Source organism: Muntiacus reevesi, chromosome 2 (genome assembly GCF_963930625.1).
Source record: "Muntiacus reevesi chromosome 2, mMunRee1.1, whole genome shotgun sequence".
Classification (NCBI taxonomy): domain Eukaryota; kingdom Metazoa; phylum Chordata; class Mammalia; order Artiodactyla; family Cervidae; genus Muntiacus; species Muntiacus reevesi.
The window spans coordinates 199282286-199300658 of NC_089250.1; the positions used below are offsets into that span (position 1 = coordinate 199282286).

The window sequence follows — 18373 nt, forward strand, 5'->3', positions numbered from 1 at the left end:
TTCCCCAGACGATTCTAGTGAGCGCTGGGTATCCGAACCTCAGACAAGTTCTTCACAAGAGGCTTGATGGAATCCGGGACAACACGTGAGATCTGAAAAGAGCCTCCCAAGTCTGGATCTCCCTTCTCCCTCAACTGGGAAACACCAGTCTTAGACGACTGTGAGCAGCTCTAGAACCTAACCCTCTGGGAACGCTACTGTACACCTCACAGCTCGGTCTCATTATGACCAGTGGTGGGGAGGCGCCAAAGCTTTCCAGAACAGCTCTAAGTCTCTACAAAAGTGTCTGAAAATTGTTAGCACTGTTAGGAGTCACATTCTTTCCTTGTGACCACAATAGAACCCTAGAAGATATAAAAAATTAAGATCCATAGAAAATGGCAGGTTATTTTTAGAACAAAATACTTTAGGAAAGTCTTCTGGCTAAATACAGTATATAAACCACTGTGTGTTCAACACACCCATTTCCACTCCTGCTTGTAAAATACTTATTTTACACACAATCTTGCCAATGATTAAAAAAAAAATCAGCAAAGAGAAACACATGCAAAGCAAAACAAAACATCACATTCATGCTTTTCAATACTGATTATAGAATTACAAATTCAAAAATAGAGCTCCATAATCTAAGAGATGTCTTTTTTTTTTTCAAACTTACATTGAGTGTAAGTAGTCTGCATTTTTTCTTAGTTGCTTGCATAGGTAGTAAGAGCATGCTTTCTGGGTTAGATGGAGGCCATGCAAAATTATTTCCATTACTTGGGGGGAAAAATGATTTGGTCATGCTCAAAGTGCAGATGCAAAAACACTTTGAGAGTTGATCAAAAGGCAGTATGGACTGACTGTTCATTTAAATAAAAGCATGGGATCCCCCCCCCAAATATGGAGTTAGCAATAAAATTACTCTTTAAGAAACTGAAGACATACAGCCTGCAGAGTCACAGCTATTTTTCTGTGTGTGTGTTTATGTTTATGATATAGGCACTGGTTTGTCAGCAACTTTTGCTCTTCTCAATTGCAAGTAATACAAAGTTCAGTGCGCCTCACAGAATATGTGTTTTTATTGAAGCTGTGCTTGTGATTTACATACTATCTCAGAAATCCAACCCGAAAACACTACTAATCTTTGCATCAATAATTATTATAACCTACACAGGAAAGCAGCATCTCCAGCTGCTCAGAAATTTGTCAGAACGAAATTTAATGTCGGATGTCAATCTACTTTTTAAAACATCTTTATTTGACATAAATGAGCCTTGTTCACACCTCTTCTGTTCCTTTTTTCGTAAAGGCTGTCACCTGTTTCTGTCCTGTTTTCTTCATGATAGGTTATTTCAGAGGGATGACCATTTTTCTCCTCACCCACCCACAGAAATCCCCACATCCACCTCACACAAATGCAGATGACCAAATTCTAATGAAGAGTGACTTCGGATCGGATTTCCAACCTCTAAGCAGTAGAGACAGCACAGTCTGAAACAGAGGATGTGACAGTAAATGTCTCCAAAGATGAAGAAGGGCACTTTTGGTTTCCAGAACAGAACAGACTTGTTCAAGAGGCCCACAGGCCTCAGCCGATCACCAGGATCCACTTGATCTTTCTGCTTGGGAGGACTGTCGACCCGTCTAGGACGTCACTGGCACCCCTGATTCATCAGCTGTGCTCCCAGGGCTCCTCAGCTACAGCGAACTCCCGAAGCTCTCAGCTTGCCTTTACAAGCAAAGCAGGCCCTCAACAAATGTTTGCAGAGTGAATGATGAAAGAAGGATTACAGAAGAGGTCAGGGCAGCCTCACAGACGATAAGAGTATTTTGCTCTACCACAAACACTCCCACACCCATTTCTATTGGTCCAGTGGAGCAGTCCTTACTTTCAATTAGGCTGCTTTTAGGATGAGAAAATACACAAAAAAGGTGGGAGACAGCCTTGAGGTGTCATGAGATTAAGTTTCTTTGTGCTTCCACATTACATTAGGGGTTACAAAGGCAAGGTGCAGGGCTGTCGGAAGGAATGATGAAGACTCAGTGCACTCCATGTTCACAGGACAAGAAATCAAGAAAAAAGGTTTTAAAAAGCAAACAAACATTACAGATGCAACGCTACTATTGGTGATTATTTTGTGCCTATCAGGAAATATGACTGCTCTGCAGGCCCACCTGGTTGTCAACTAGGAACCCAGGTCTACCATCTTCAGCAGGTGATTTTTAACCCCAAAACACATATAAGCTCATCGCATCAAACATCACTAAGAGAGAAACAGAACACCAAGTCCCTAACTCTACCAGAGAACCAAACTGAACCAAGCATAATTTTTCTGTAAGATACTTCACACCACAAAGAGCATCTCCAAACTTTTGGGCAAAATATCCTTTTTCTGTGGCTTAGGTTGCAACCTAATAATTAAGGATGAAATTTTCATTGCTTACCAAGATGCCTAGACAGGAAGTATTATATACTTCCTGATTTTTTTACCATTTAAATCCGAAACAGGAACTAAATTCCATAGACATACAGTTTATAGATATGCAAAGTTTATTTCTAGATCCCATGGAACTTTAATAGTTTTCATAGATTTGGGTGTTTTTTTTTTATTATTATAAAGACACTAAACACAACAGAAAATCCATTCTTGGAGAACTCCGGAATAAAAATATTTACCACTGGGAAAATAAAATTACATTCTATTAATGTTTAACTGTTTATATTCCCCACCCCCCAAAAAAGTGTTATTAAAACAGTGAGTAGTCCAACTATGATTCTAAGACTGTTTCAGAGCTTCAGATAAAAAGATTTCAAATGAGATTTACCTATTAAAGAAAGATGAGAGGTTCAAATTAGACAAACACTCAATTCCAGATATTGACAACCCCACATCTGGTGCAATCTTTTAAGGAAATAGAAGTGATACAGGAAAACTCACGGTGGTTAAACACTGATGGAGCTGTCAATGTGCTGCTCAGAGCAACAAGATCAAGACGGAAGGCAGTCAGCCCGGCAGCGAAGAGTGAGGCCGCTCTGGGGAGCCAGACGCCTGCACGGTGAGATGAAGACTCCTGGCAGAGTGGGAGAGTCAGGATCAAGCACAACAGGCTCAGAGTAAGTGGATTTCACAGAGCACTAGCATAACTCTCACAAGGCCAGGTGTGTTGTCTTAAATGTCGCAGGGGTCTAAAATTCCAGCTTACCCTCAACACACATGGCCTCCAGACTTGCAAGTTAACCTGCTAGTGCTCAAATTAGCAGCAAAATAAAGTAACCTACTAGAGGCAGTTCCCTAGAGGTATTCATAGAAAAGAAAGGGGAAAAAAAGAAAAATAGGGCAGCTCAGAATTCATAGCTATGCATGTAATGTATGTTTTAGTTACTTCACACACAGCAATACTGAAAAGGGAGACTATATAAATGGATCTGTGTATAAGGTGTTCAGGAAGAACCTGAAGAGTCCATGACTTAAAAAAAAAAAGTTAATATGTAAAAGCATATAAACTTAGCATGCTATATTTCACAGCAAAGTGACAAATGCTATTCAAAGAGAGTCAGAACCATGACTCTCTTTGACATTTTAAAAAATGGAAAAAAAAAAAAACAACTAAAAATCCCAGAACACCTCCTAAAAGCTTGAAATAACCTATATACATATCTTGCTTATCTGTGAATTTCTTGAGGTTCCCTTTTACTCGAAACAAGAAACACAATTTTCACTGACAATGCCAGATGAAACAGGCTCCATCCTGGTTGTGAGTTTCTGGGTTAGGGATTAAATCTTCAGCACAAAGAAGAAATAAATGCATTCCTGAAAAACAATCACAACGAGGCCTGACAGGTAGGACCCGAGTGTGCACGTGACACTGTCACATATCGCTCGAAAATACCATCACTGGCTGCTGGCATCAGGCAACTTCTTTCCTCTCCAAGTTACAAGACGAGGAAACATGGGTGTGCATACTCGGGGCAGCATGGAGCTTTCAATTTCTAACATAGAAAAAAGAGCAACACCAGAGAAGGAAATGGCACAGATTTATGCATCCAGTATAGAATCCATTTCTTTTTTTCCAGGAATCTTCTCTAGTCCATTTCAAAACCCTAATGACCTTAGTGAGCAAATTTACACGGGAAAAAAAAATAATTTAACTACTAGTGACTGGCTTTCTGGCTATCCGACTTGCCACCTCTTAGGACACATCCCACAGGTCAAGACAGCTTCTGGCAACGCACGTCTTTGCAGATAGGAAGGTGGTGAAAGACTTCATTTCTACCTCTAAAAACTTTTCTCTGTGGCAGGAGGAGAAATGAGAGCCACCCACAGGCCACCTTCTTCTTTGATCCTTTCACAGATGCGCAACCGTCCTCCACTCGCTGAGAATATACCTGAGAAACATTAGTGTTAAAATATCGCCCTTGACAAAGACGGGTAAGATGGGGCCAAAGTGCAGAAAGCGACAGTTTTTCCCTCGGTCTGTTTCACTGTTAGCGTCACAGTTTATTAAGAGTTCCTGGTGCCACATGACAATCCACAGTCGACGACAAATTCTGCTCAGATGAAACCCAAGTCAAGTAAAATTCATCCTTCTATAGAGCACACTAGTGATAGCTTAACTGGTTTCACAGGTTTCAAATCCCTAGTGTCCAATGAGAGTCACTGAGTTCTCTAGAAAGAAGTATGTACAGTTGCTAAAGGGACTGTCCAGGGTATCGTCTATAATTATTTCAGTTAGCTTGGTGTCAATGCTTTGCCTATGGCTGTTATTTGGTTCAATGGCAGAATAAGGCGACGCTTTTAACAATTTGCAATTGAATTCTCCACATACACACACACACACACACGCACATACACATACACACACACACACGGCAGGCACGTGACCCCCAAAAACTACAAAACAGAAGCATAAAGGGCTTTGGTGGGAGGGAAGGGGTTCTAAATAAATTACCATCTTTACAGATAAAACACTCGGACTGCAGGAGTATCACTGAGGTTTCTGAGAAGGCCGTGCAGAGGTTTGCATGCTAGAAGGTAACTTTTTGGAGGATTTCTCAGCAGACTGCCTGCACCCAGGAGATGAGGGTCCCATGGAATCGAGCTGGGAAGTCTTGGACTTGCGAGTGGACAGCAGGGAATGTTTAGCAGAAGCGGGGTCCTTGGAGGCAAGCGGCTCTTTCCCAACCGCACTGGCATTTGGCTGCTGGGCGCCTGGCACCTGGGAGCCCTTCTCTGCCTTGTCATCCACTGTGCTCTTACACACCGACTTGACGGAGCCCCCGCCCGGCTTCTTGGACAGCAAGGTGGTCTTGCCCAGATCTGTCGACCGCCGGGTCTCCTTCTGTCTCAAGGCCGACTTGAAGAAGGACAGCCCCTTGTCCTCGGACTTGCTGTCCCTCTTCAGGCCGGCCTTCACACTCATGCTGGGGGAGCGCAGGCTGGCCATGGAGGAGCTCCGCACGTGCTTGCCGTCTGCCCGGCCGTCCCCGGCCCTGGCCTGGCTCACGCGCGGGGAGCTGGGTTTGGAGCTGGAGGTGACGCTGGCCCTGTCGGAAACCAGGCTGTGTCTGGAACCCTCTCGGCTTAAGCTCCTGTCTGAAGTCCTGCTCTTCCCAGGAGGGAAGGGGCCCCTTGGGGCGGGGCCTGAGGCTTTCTTGGCAGATGTGGAGGAAGCAGTGTAAGCGAGGGAAGAGGCCGACTTCTGCTTCTGGAGCGAAGGGGACGACATAGACTCGTGGGATTTGGGGGAGGACTCCTTCTTTGGGGCGGGGGCAGGGGAGGAATGCCGTCCGCTGGCCCTGGAGGAAGAATCGGCTTTGCTTCGGGAGCGGGAGGGCTTTCCGGACACTTTCACGGGAATGGGAGAAGAAGGGGACGTACTGGAAAGAGAGGACTCCTGGCTGGCCAAGGCTGGTCTCCCCTTCCGCAAGCTTCTGTCTGGCTCAGGAGCGCCTCTGGTGCTGGGGGATCTCTTGGTTGTGCTCTCTGGTTTCTTTGCAAGGGAGCCTGGGTGGCTTGGGGGTTTCACCTCTTTGACTGGAGAGCTGTCTACAGAATCACTCTGGTCCACGTAAGCAATCTGGTTATTGTTATCAAATGGATCAGAGACGGGGGGCAAGTGGTCCCCGTGTGTCGAGCTTCTGCTCTGGGTGTCCGCCACACTGGAGTTCAACTTGCGGGCGTCCGACTCGTCTCTGAACACACCTTCCATGACGGCCAGAGGGGCCCGACCCACAGCCTTGTGCTCCCGCCGACTGTGACTGTCGCTCGAGTCCTGGTGGCTGCTGGACAGGTTCCTCAAGCTACCGAAGCAGGAGATGGAGACCTTGTCATCCACGGCCTCCCCGATCTTCTCCAGGGTGGACGCAGAGGTGTGAATTGGAGAGTCCCCTGAGAAGCGGGAAGGGGAACTGGAGCGCATTTGCAGCTTGGCAGACAGGGACCAGGAAGGCCGGATGCAACTTTCATTGACGGCCAAGGGGCTGGTGACAGACGGTCTGGATGACAAGCTCTGGCGCTGGACACTTCTCACAAACGGACGAGTTGAGAAGCCTCCTGAATGCAGTAAAGAGATTACCGTCAAGCCAAGCCAACAAGACATGCTAGTAACATCTACACACCAAAGGAAGGCCAGCCTCAGGGGATGACAGGAGCGTGACCTTCAGAGCCAGTGCATCTGGGGTCAGTGAGTCGTCACGTGAGTTTAACTTCTCTGAGCCTTTACCTATAAAATAGGGGCGTTCTAACTTGAGGATCAGCAGACCATCTTCTTGCTCGACACCAGGGCTCAGCAGACTTTTCTGCTAACGACCAAGACAGTAAATATTTTATGCTCTGTGGGGCAGCTGTTCAACTCTGCCCCCCTAGTGCAAAAGCAGCCACAGGCGACACACAGACACACAGGCGGGCTGTGTTCCAACAAAACGTTTCTTGTTAACAAATAAAGACAAGGACCATGTTTGGCCTGTGGGCCGTAACTTCCTGACCCTTGTAACTCACAGAGCTACTAGGAGAATTAAATAAAATCTTCAAAGTCCTGTGCCCGGAGAGGTACCTGACATTGCACACTACTCAATAAATGTGAGCTACTTCATTTACGGCTTCTTCATCTTACTAAGGACACTGGGGCCCACAGCGGCGAGGTCCGTGGCCATGACCACACAGGTAAATAGAGGTAGAGCCAACACCAGAACCACAACCCCTTCCCCCAACTCAACACCACAGGCAGCGGGCCTGTGATCGCTGACTGTGAAAGCCATCAGTGGAAAGAACTAGAGACAATACGCTTCTACCCTGAGTGCCTTAAAATCTTCAAGAAAAATATTCGTAATTAGAGCAGTAAGTGACTTTGAACTTTCAAAGAAAATATCCTAAGTGAAATTCTCCACACACTTGCTACTGGAGCTGTGGTATTAGAACAACTCCATCTGGATGAGACCCTGAGATCTAGGCCCTGATCCATGGGCATCACCCAACACGACTGTATGATGACCCTAAAGAGGATACCAATTCCCCCAACTCTGCCGTTTAAAACAGACTGGGGGCAAACCATATCTAGGCTCACTGTTGAAACTACAGTGAACTTGAAGTTTAAAGGCTGTGCTGAAAACCACCTCTAAATAATAAACAAGCCAAGGGGCTCAGTCAGTTTTTTATAAAATGTCAGGAGCGCCAGCCGGGAGCTTGGTGGTTACAGCCCAAGACGCTTAGGCTACAGATGAAGAAGCAACAGTCAGAAGAAAGGGCAGAGCTGGAGGTGGGCCGGAGTTCTCCACGCTGGGCCTTCTACAGACTCCTGCTTTCTTCCTGCAGTTCGTGTTCTCAGATTTACCCATCACCACTAGCAAGCAGCGGTTTACTGGAAGCAATGGAAATGCAGGCTGCAGACTGAGGGGTGTCACTGGGCTCACGGTGTTCCATAGGGGCTGAGCGCACTCTCTCCCCCTCCCAACGCTCAGGACTCCAGCTGCCTGACCACCTCCCCCCAGCCTGGGGTCCTGGGTGGAGCGGAGGGCTGTGCTGCCACTAGTCCAGCAGGAGCTGAAGGCAAAAACACCAGAGCTCAATTTTTATCAGCTTTTCCAAGCTTGTATACTCCGATTGTTTTCAAAATTCCCCCAAAGAGCTTTATGCAAAGGCAAAGGTTTTTGTTCTAGCTGCTTCTGTACTCCCCAAGTACGCACCACAAGTCCCTCCAGGGAGACAGCATGGTGGGAAGGTGAGAAGCCAAGCAAATTGGGAGCCCCCACACCAGGCCCCGCATAGCAGCTCATCCCCAGGCAGCCTCCCGCAAAGCCCTCGGCCAATCACAAGCTCGCTGAGTCCCCTCACAGCTAACTCTGAAGAGTTTAAAAAGCAGTTTGATTAAACTGTACCCGTTACCGTACAGCGTTAAAGCTCTAATCTCCACATTTAGACTTTAAAAGTGGAAAACGACAAAGTGGAAGGAAAAAGTCCTGAATCCCAGAGGAAAAGCAAAAGGCCCTGTGATATAAAAGGTTACATACAATGCTGACCACAGCCACGCAGCTCCCTCACTGTCACCCCCTTTTATGTTCTCCCACCTCCTTCTTGGGACTTGGCTCCTCAAAATGAGGGAGCCTGAGCGCGTCCACGAGTGGCCATTTTGGAAATCTGTCACCGAAACCCAGACCCACCGTCGTCTTCACTCCTCTCCCCGGTCATCTCCACGGACTCGGACAGCGAGGCCAGGGAAGTGCGTCTGGAGGAAGCCGCAGAGGTCACGCTGGCTTGCTTGCTCCCTGGGAGTCGGCTCACCCAGTGTTCACACAAGGAGGAACTCGTGGAGCCTGCAGGAAACGAAGTGGGCACCGAGGTCAGGCCAGAAGCCCAGGGACCTCACTGCCGGGCCAGTGCTAACTCCCAGACCCCACACCGTGCCTGCTCAAATGCCCCCCGTGAGGAGCAAAAAGAGGGCAGACTCCCACACACGCCTGCAGCCGTAAAATCCAAGTACAGGGACGGACACTTCATAAAGCAAAGTCTTCAGTGCCGGCAACAGAAAGGAACAGACACAACGGTTCATACCTTCCATCTACCCGACAAATGTTTACTGAGCACTACACCCCAGGCACTGTTCCAAGGACCTGCAGTAATACTCCAGACAGAGAGACAAAAGCAAGCAGCGGTGTACTGTTACTTTCCTGGCCTATTTGGTGAAATTTTTAAATCATTTAAACCACAGTATTAATATACCACAAGCACACACACACAGGGCCACGTGCCGTTCTGTCTTGTCTGTTCCAGGAAGGCTCTTAAATATGAGTGAGAACAACAGAAACCACTCCTGAGACGGAGAACGTGCAGCAGCATGAGCATCTCGAGGAGACCTCAAGGGGGTGTCAGGTCCGAGCGCATCTCAGACTCTGGAAAGCACGGAGGGCCGGCACTGGAGTCCTGGAGTTCCCACCTTCTGTGAACTGAGAGGCAGCTACAGACTGAGAGCTGCCCTGCGTGGGGCGTGAGGCCCCAGGGGTCTCTCTGCTGCAGCGCTGCTTCCTCTGAGCAGCTTCCAGCTTACCCCTCACAAGCTTCGAGGGGCGCAGGGATGAAAAACTGATCACACACTGCCACGTCCCAGTCCTCTGTCCTATCCTCTCAACTCCAACTTGGCATTAAGATGCATTCTCCCCATCTGGATTGTGTGTGGCTGCATCAACATCAAGTGTGGATACTGCTTCTTATGTTTGTTAAAACACTACAGACTAGATCTCATCAAACTAAACCCAAGCCCTCTAAGATTATTACAGCCTTCAATCCTTCCCCTAACAGAATAGGCCAATCTTACTGGAAGAAAAAGAATAATTTCTAACAGTGCTTTACCCTTTCCAAAAGACTTTAATGCAAGTTTACCTGATCTGCTGCACACAACGACCCCATGAGTTAGGTAGTATTATTACACTCATGTTACGGGTGACAAATAAGGTGGCTTAGATGGGACATGCTCCAAGATAAGCCGAGCAAAGGGTGGCAAAAGCAAGTCTGGTTCTATTTCCAAATTGCTCGGTCCCTTGATTCTGAGAGCAGCTGGTGGTGTTCCTTCTCAGCTCCTTCGCTCACTGACTTGACAAGTAAATACACGAGCCTGCCCTGAGCCGGGCTCCACTCCACTCCATGGGAACTCCTGGCTCACAGCGGCTCGTACATTCCAGCCCCGTTTCCCTGACTGCAACCATTCTGCCTTCCAGATTAAACGCCAGTGTGACAATTCACCCGATCCAACCAGCAGAATCAGGGGACCTTCTGGAGAAGTCCTCTGGGTCATCAAGTACCACCTTCTGTTCTCAGAAAAACCGCCCCTGGAGTGGAATGGCCTTACCCGCCACCGAGCTGTTGGCCGACCATGATGGTATAGCCGTCCGCCTCTGGTAGAAGAGGATGTATGCTGTCTGCGTGCAGACCTCATCTTCCGAGAGCTGCTGCACATCGCTGTCGTCGAAGCAGTACCAGAGGCCGTCCACGGAGTTCTTGCAGAACGCTGCCAAAGAGAGCCCACGAGCCGTCAGCACCAGGGTGGCCACCCTGGCCACGCCGCTCCACCCACAGACACCGTTTCCCTGCCTCACATAATTCAAGAACTTTTTAAGGTCGCAGGCAGTAACGCAGAGAAAGGGTAACAACAACAAAAACAGCCAAATTCCAAATCATACATAGGCAAGATGCTTCAAGAAATTCCAATCTATTCCAAATAGATAAAATTCTACTTAATCTTAGAAAATGAGTATTTAGTTAAACAAGTGGCTTTCAACCAGAGATGATTTTGCCCCAGGGGACATCTGGTAATGAATGGAGACATTTTTGACTGTCAAAACTTGGGGGGCGGCGGGGCAGGCAGGATACTAGTGATGACTGGGGGGTAGAGACCAGGGCTGCTGCTAAACATGCTACCGTGCACAGGATGGCCCCCACAACGAAGAGTTAACCAGGAAACATGCTAACGTGTCAGGACTGAGAAGCCCTGTTTTAAGGATGCTGTAACATTTTAGTGTTTCAAGAACCAGAAATAATGATATTAATAGCAACAGCAGCTAGCATTTGTTTAACACTTGTTATGTATATCTCATTTGAGTCTATGAAATTTGTTCTATTATCACTCCCATTTTACAGAGGCTCAAAATAATTAATCAGCTTGCCCAAGGTCACACAGCTGGTACAGCACAGGGTCCAGTTCATTTCAGAATTATCTAGTCCTTGAGCTTGTTTTTAAACCGCCACCCTACCCTGTCTCCCTCAGAGGCAGCACAAACGGTGCCCCATGGAAGTCCCCCGGCAAATTGAGAACAGGGGCTCATGAATGCATGCGGCCTTCTCTCCAGATCAAATTCTAAGCCTGAGATAAGAATAAAGAGTGTTGAAGCACTAGCAAGAATAGACAGACACAGCCTAATGTGCGGTCAATTGATCAGGGAAAGCTTGATCCAGAAAGCTACATGCATACCATTACTTTCTAAAAAGATCCATTTATTGGGGTGAACATAAATGAGTGCTACAATATTTGGCTGAATGCTGGGACAGACTCAGTAGGGCCCCGGGGGCAGGACACATAAGGTCCCCGAGTAGCACCAGGAGTGACAGGCTTGACAGGCCACAACCACTGGGTAAGTATGGATTCCGAGATGAAAGGGACCAGGCGCGGCAGGGCTACACCAGAGAGGTGGCGACAAAGAGGAGCAGGCAAAGAATCTATGACTGCAGGGCAGGAAGCGTCTGCAGCCGTGGACTCACTGGAACCGGAGGGGAAAGGGCCAGTGGAGGCGGTAAATCAGCAGCTGTCTGGTCAGTGGCGTGGTCAGGCTTGCATTACGGCCCAGCTGGAGAGGGAGTGCCGTTCGGGAGTGGGAGAAGGGGCGGGAGGAAAACCGTAAGGAGGAACGTGCCCAAGAGAAGGTGGCAGAGCAACCGTGTACGAGCTCCAGTCTGCTGCTTGGGATGCTGTCCTCAGCCACAGCAAGGAAACTCTCAGGGGCTCGTCAACGGGCTAATGAGGGATGTACAAGATAAGTCTGTGTGCTTTTCTTCCCAGCACCATTTTCTACATTGTTTTCTAGACCAGTGCTATGCAAATTGGGTTTCACAGACTGGGGCCAGTCCACAAGAGAAGCACCAAAATGGGGTTAAGCCTTTAAAAACATTCTTAGTAGTCTGATATTTTTATTGTGTTTTTGCATAAGTTCTGGCTTGCGAAGGATTGGAAATTTTTTAAAAGGCTTACGAAATCTTTTAAAAGATTCTTCATCGCAGATGGTTTGAGAAGCACTGCTCTAGAATCATTACAAGTCAGCCATACATATACCATGTAACTATAGGTAGAACCAGTGCAAAATAAAGAACACATTAAACATCCCAAGTGAAAGCTTAGAAATAAGGTATCTTCAACTTAACAATGCTCAAGTACTTAAATGTTCTTACGAGAGAAGCAATGGTATGGTCTAAGCATGGGAAAGGGGAAATAAATGCAGAATATATCTGAGTCACTCCTAGGTAACAGGCCCCAAGAAGCAGACATGAACACCTTCAGCTCCCTTGCATGGCCACCAGGTTAAAATAGGGTTATTTGACTTATGTCACAGAGCTAGGAAGATGTGTCTAGCTTCTAGCCCACATTCCTCTAACTAATTGTACTGCCTCCAAGGTAGTTATGGGTTTCCAGGCATTCTCCAGTCTATTCTATAAAAAGAGCAACATGATAGGCTAGCACTGTCCTATTTTCCCCAACAGTTTCTAGCTAGAAACCACACAACATGCTTGTCCATATTTTCCTAAGAAACAGTGTTCCGCATGGAAGACTCTTTACCAAAGCTGAAGCTACACAAACACCACCAGGGATGCTGGAGAAGGTGTTACTTCACCAGCTAATGAGTGAAATTAAATTCCCTCTAAGTCCCTTTCAATTCTCAGGATCCCTGAGTATATAACTCTGTGACTTAGTATCAAAGAATGGAGATATAACCAGGAAAGCCACAAGAGGAAAAATCCAACTAGATACACAAAGTTGTTCCCACAGAATATAAATATAAAATATATAAGATACAAAATCTAGTATTAAAATTTGTCTTTAATAGATTTTTCAGTAGATCCTCTATCTCCTTTTTCTCCTAGAAAGTGCTTCCGAGGGCAAGTAGAGGCCATCCAAAGCGCTCCTCTATGAGATACACTCTATGACATACACCCCAAGTTGGATCATTCCTTTCACAAGTGACTGCAGCTTGCAGCATCTAAATATTGAAAGAATTTGAACTTAATGGATTTTAAGAACAAAAGGTTGTGTCCAATCACACTCAAGCTCTTGCCTCCTGGAGGAACAGCAAGTTAAGAGAGGACGTATGCAAGGCCAAGGAGGGGTTCTGGGACCCGAGGCTCGTTCACCATGTTACGGGGCTAACTGCCAGGGAAGAGTCTCAGAAAGCCTGAAAGACCAACCGGCAGGCCAACCCTCCTCTATCTCCCCCCACGTTTATGAACCAATAGCGCCCTGGGGTAGAAACCATTGAATTGAGGACACAAGAAAGTCCCAGAGAAGTGTTTCTGCCAAACGGGCTGAGTGGGAAGGACGCAGAAACCCAAGTCCTGGCCACCCACACATCAAGTTTCCCCCACACACAGATGTCCAGGCAAGAAGCCCCCAATATACGTGCCTCCCCAGCATGCATGCATGCCCTGAACCCCATCACTCCATTTCTGAGACTCAATCTCAAAGAGATACAGAATTAATACACAGAAAAGGGGACTATGCACAAAGATGTTCACCAGTATCATCTTCAAAGTTAAAAACCAGAAATAATGTATGTGTTCAACAACAGGAAATGGTTATATATCACATTTGAGTTTCATCATCAGAATATCCTGCAGTCATTAAAAATAATGTTTACAAAAAGTAAGCATCTGCCCCATTAGTCTGAAAAGATTTCACGTGTAGGTGGCAGGTTACTAATCACAGCTTCCCCTGACCCTCCAGGAAGGGGGTGCTCCGGTCACTCTCTCCTCCCGGCCCATTCTACCCACAGTCCACACTTCAATCACAGAATCTAATACACACTTCCGCTCTTTCATATTATGTGTGCCTATGCTGTCCCAACCACTTGCTTACACTCTTGGAAGACAGAGGCCGAGATTGTTTTTCGTTTCCAACATGTCTCTGATATGTTGTGGCCTATGGCAAGCAAGAGACAGAGGAGGTGCTCCACAGAGGTTCACCTGAACAGAGCACACCAGTACAAATCACAACAGTATAAAGTAATGGCCGAAACTTACAGGAAAACACTGGAAGCAAACACCACTTAGCAAAATGTGACCTACTTACAAAGGGATATTATTCAGCCTTAAAAAAGAAGGAAATTGTTACACACGGTACAACATGGGTGAATCCTGAATACATTACGCCAAGTGAAAAGCCAGACACAAAAGGACGCATGCTGTATGATTCACTGACACGAGGTACCCAGAGTAATCAGTTTCAGAGAAAGAAGGGTGGCTGCCCCGGATGGGGGAGGGGTCAACAGGGAGTTACTGCTTAATGGATGCGGAGTTTCAATTGGGGAAGATGAAAGAAACTCGAGATGGACAGTGGTCAGGACTGCACGAAGATATAAATGAACTTAATGACACTGAACCGTATGTTTAAAAATAGTTAAAAAGGAAAATTCTGTTGTGTGTTATTTATGACAGTTTCTAAAAACTACTACCTTTTTTTATTCTTTTAAAGTTTTCAGCCATGCCACACAGCATGTGGGCTCTGAGTTTCCCGACCAGGGACTGAACCCTCACCCCCTAGAGTGGAAGTGCAAAGTCTTAGTCACTGGACTCCAGGGAATTCCCACCATTTTCTGAGTAATAATCTCACAGATTATTTTGGAGTGATATCCTCATGGGTTGATGGCGCTATTCTTTCTGCCTCTTTCTAGTCTCTAAATTTCATGATGAGCGCTACTGCTTTGACAAATAAAAAAAATAAATTTGAACACAAAGCAAAAAGAAAAACCCTTACAAGTCACTTTAAAGACACCATTAAAAAACAGTGGTCCACAACCACTCCAAATCAGGGAGATGCTAGGCCCTCAAGGAAGCAGAGCAGAACCTCAAACGGGGCTGTGCAGGTGAAGTCAACAAGGCAAGTCCTGGGTGAGCCAGATGAGGCCACCCCTCTGCACAGGCCACCACTGCCCGCTCGGGTCAGAGCCTGGCCAGATGAGGCCAGGGGACAGAGAACCGGAAAGTGAAAGCCGCCCTCGTGGTCGGCACACGTCCCGCTGGAAGAGAAAGCAAGGTTCTAAAAGCACAGCCACCCTGTCGCAAGCACAACACGTCGGGGGACCGTAGGCACAGGCGCCCGGCCTCTCGCGCTGCAGACCTGTGTAGTGCCCCCCTTGCATGGTGCCATGATGATTGCACACGGCATACAGGTCATAGATGTAGTCCTCAGGGTCCCGCCCGAGTCCGTAGGGCCGTCTCCACGGAGACCAGTGGGATGGCAGGCTCCAGCTGCTCTGGCTTCGCTTAACCACGTGAGGTGTCATGTCCAGGCCAGTCAAAGGGAACTTGACCATGTTCTGAAGTTTCATACGCTTGTCTCCTTCCTGTTGCAAGAAGAAAGACAAGTCCTGATGATATGTTCATGCGAGCAGAGGGTAGGTCAGTTCAGCGTGAAAGGCAGACTCTATCAGCTGAAGTAGGCTTAAGTTTCCTATGTGATGTTTCCAAAGACATAAGACACAGGAAACAGGTTAACACTGCTAACTACTGGGGTTGGCCAAAAAGTTCATTCACGTTTTTCCGTAAGATGCTATAGAAAAACCTGAACGAACTTTTCCAGGACTAACAAACTTGTTCCTCCAATACCTGGAGGAACAGGTTTTAATATCACCAAAAATGGAACCAGCGATTAACTAAGGGGATAATGAGCCTTCTGGTCCTTATCTAATAAAGGTCTTTAACTTGCAAAATGACAATTTCCAGTGGCTGATCCAGAGGCGTGAAAAGGAATGAAGTAACAACACGTGTCAAGGGGAAGCATGGTGCTGGCGCCGAACGCACGGATCAGGGCCTCTTCCTGCCCCACCTCCTCCAGCAAGCAGACTCAAAGCTTACTACATTCACTGAGCTGACAACCTTAGGCAATCTGGAAATCTTGCCATCAGGTGAACAGATATGTACTGAATGTTTTCTGTGTCTATAGTGAAAGTCACTCAGTCATGTCCAATTCTTTGCAACCTCATGGACTACACAGTCCAAGGAATTCTCCAGGCCAGAATACTGGAGTGGGGTAGCCTTTCCCTTCTCCAGGGGATCTTCCCAACCCAGGGATTGAACCCAGGTCTCCCGCATTGCAGGTGGATTCTTTACCAGCTGAGCCACAAGGCCTCCTGTGTCTATGGGGCTTTAAAAAAATGAATCAGGTATAGATAATGCCCATTCTAAGGGGAAAAAAAAAAGTTCCTAAGAGAAAGGCAGGTGGGTCCTGCATGCTCAGGCTAAAGAACCTGGATCCTGCTCTGTAGTCAAGGGGGAAGCACTGAGGCTCTGAGGCAGGAGGTGATGTCATCAGAGCTGTCACGAGTAGTGCCCAAAACGTGCTCGAGAGGGAAGAGCAGTGTAGGTTACAAAACCAATAAAAAGACACCGCAACTGCAACCTACTGGGAAGGAGTGGAAAGTTGGAAGTGGCAAGATGACAGCAAGAACACAGAGAAGGGGACACATACAGGAGGAAGTGGGGAGGAACAACCAAGTCTAGGTGTCAGGGACAAGAAACAGTCAAAGATGACACTACAATTTTGAGCTGGGGCGCTGGAGGGGTGACAATTCGTCTTCAAAAGAAACAGAAAGCAAAGGACATCAGTCTGTGCCTGTGGAAAGAGACAGAGGGCTGGGCACACCCGCAGTGGGCCGGCCACCTGCAGACTCCAATGGAGGCGTGCAGCTGGGACACTCAAGGCAAATGCTCATCCTCACTAGCACAGGGGCCGGACTCCAAGCCTCCGTGTGCAAGCCCCGCCCCGGCGACCACGTGTGTGCCCCCAACATCGTCACTTCATCAGCAAGTCCTAGACATCTCCCAGATCTATCCAGGTCTCTCCACCTCCACTGCCTCAACTCCAAAGCCAACCATCAGCCAGGCCTGCCCTGGATAAACGGCCTCCTTCAGACCTCCCCATCTGCATCCTCATAGCCTCTAGTTCTCCACACAGCAGCCTGAATGGTCTCTTCAAATCACGCCTTTGGTCATGTTGCCTCACTAGTTCAGAATCCCACTCTGCCTACAAGGGCTGGACGACCAGCCACTGCCAGCCTCTTCTACTTGACTCACGCCTTTCTCCCCGACCCCCCAGACCTCCAGCCACACTGGCCTCAGCTCTCAGCCTCCTGCCCTGGGCTCTGCACCCACTGTGCCCAGGCACGATACGCGTGCCCCTCCCTCACTTGCTGCAGGCCTCCTCCTAATCTTTCAGATCCACACCTTCTTGCATCCAGGCTCAGAGACTCCTCCAGCGTTTACGTCTCATTTACCTCCCTTACAAGGGGGCCACCCGGGACAGCTCTAACCTCAGGAATAGACAGCCTTTTTGGGAAAACTGACTCACAAAGCCATACAATGCAAAGCAGATTTTCTTCGTATACATGTATGACTCATCTCCCCAACTGTACAACAGCTCCTTGGAAGCAGGACAACACCCGTTATTAATTTAGGTAGAAACAGAACTCTTCCTGCCCCCAGAAAAGAGCTCAAGTTTTTTTTTTAATCCCAAAGCACACTTACTTGAGCATAACATTTACATATCTAAAGCAAATCCTCAGGAACAAAGTAAAATATCTGCCGTATGAACTAAAATGGTTAGGATCACAGGATGCTTGAACTTTGCTTTGGGAAAGAACAAAACAGGGCCCCAAACACAGGGGAAGATGTGAGTCTGTAACAACACAAAATCATGGGCTCACACGGGCACACCAAAGAACCACCCCCAACAGCCCGCCCGCAGTGGGCGTAAGACACCTGGTCATAGAGCTCTTCCCTGGGACAGAGGATCTTACCTGTCGAAACCTCTTCAGATGTATGATCAGCACGTCGGGCAGAGTCCAGAGGCTCAACGTAATGCTGCCCTGCTGCAGCTGCTTACAGTGCGGGCACCGCCAGGCGTCATCAGGGGCGAGCTGGAAATAAGGAGCACGACGCTGTTAGCACCGCTTAAGACAGGCCCCCTACAGGAGACATCCTTGCGTCCTCACTTCTGGGTCAAGGCATGGCTCAACTCTGAATCCCTCCACAAACTATGTTTGACGGGAGTCAATGGAAAAACACAATCAAAGGGCTAGGGTTGGCACCCAAACACTGGCCGAATAGCTATTGTTGTTCACTCGCCAAGCTGTGTCCGACTCTGC

At 47.6% G+C, this 18373-nt stretch overlaps 1 protein-coding gene across 1 annotated transcript in view; it reads right to left on the minus strand.

The window, feature by feature from the left end:
- Positions 1–959: 959 nt before the first annotated feature.
- The window catches only part of USP31 (ubiquitin specific peptidase 31), a 76919-nt gene continuing 59505 nt past the window's right edge, over positions 960–18373 (minus strand). The window contains exons 12-16 of the mRNA XM_065924488.1: positions 18026–18145; positions 15349–15574; positions 10321–10479; positions 8639–8791; positions 960–6536 (exon numbers count right to left, since the gene is read on the minus strand). Coding sequence (XP_065780560.1) covers positions 4969–6536; positions 8639–8791; positions 10321–10479; positions 15349–15574; positions 18026–18145 — 2226 coding nt within the window. The 3' untranslated portion in view covers positions 960–4968. The remainder of the gene's footprint in view (positions 6537–8638; positions 8792–10320; positions 10480–15348; positions 15575–18025; positions 18146–18373) is intronic.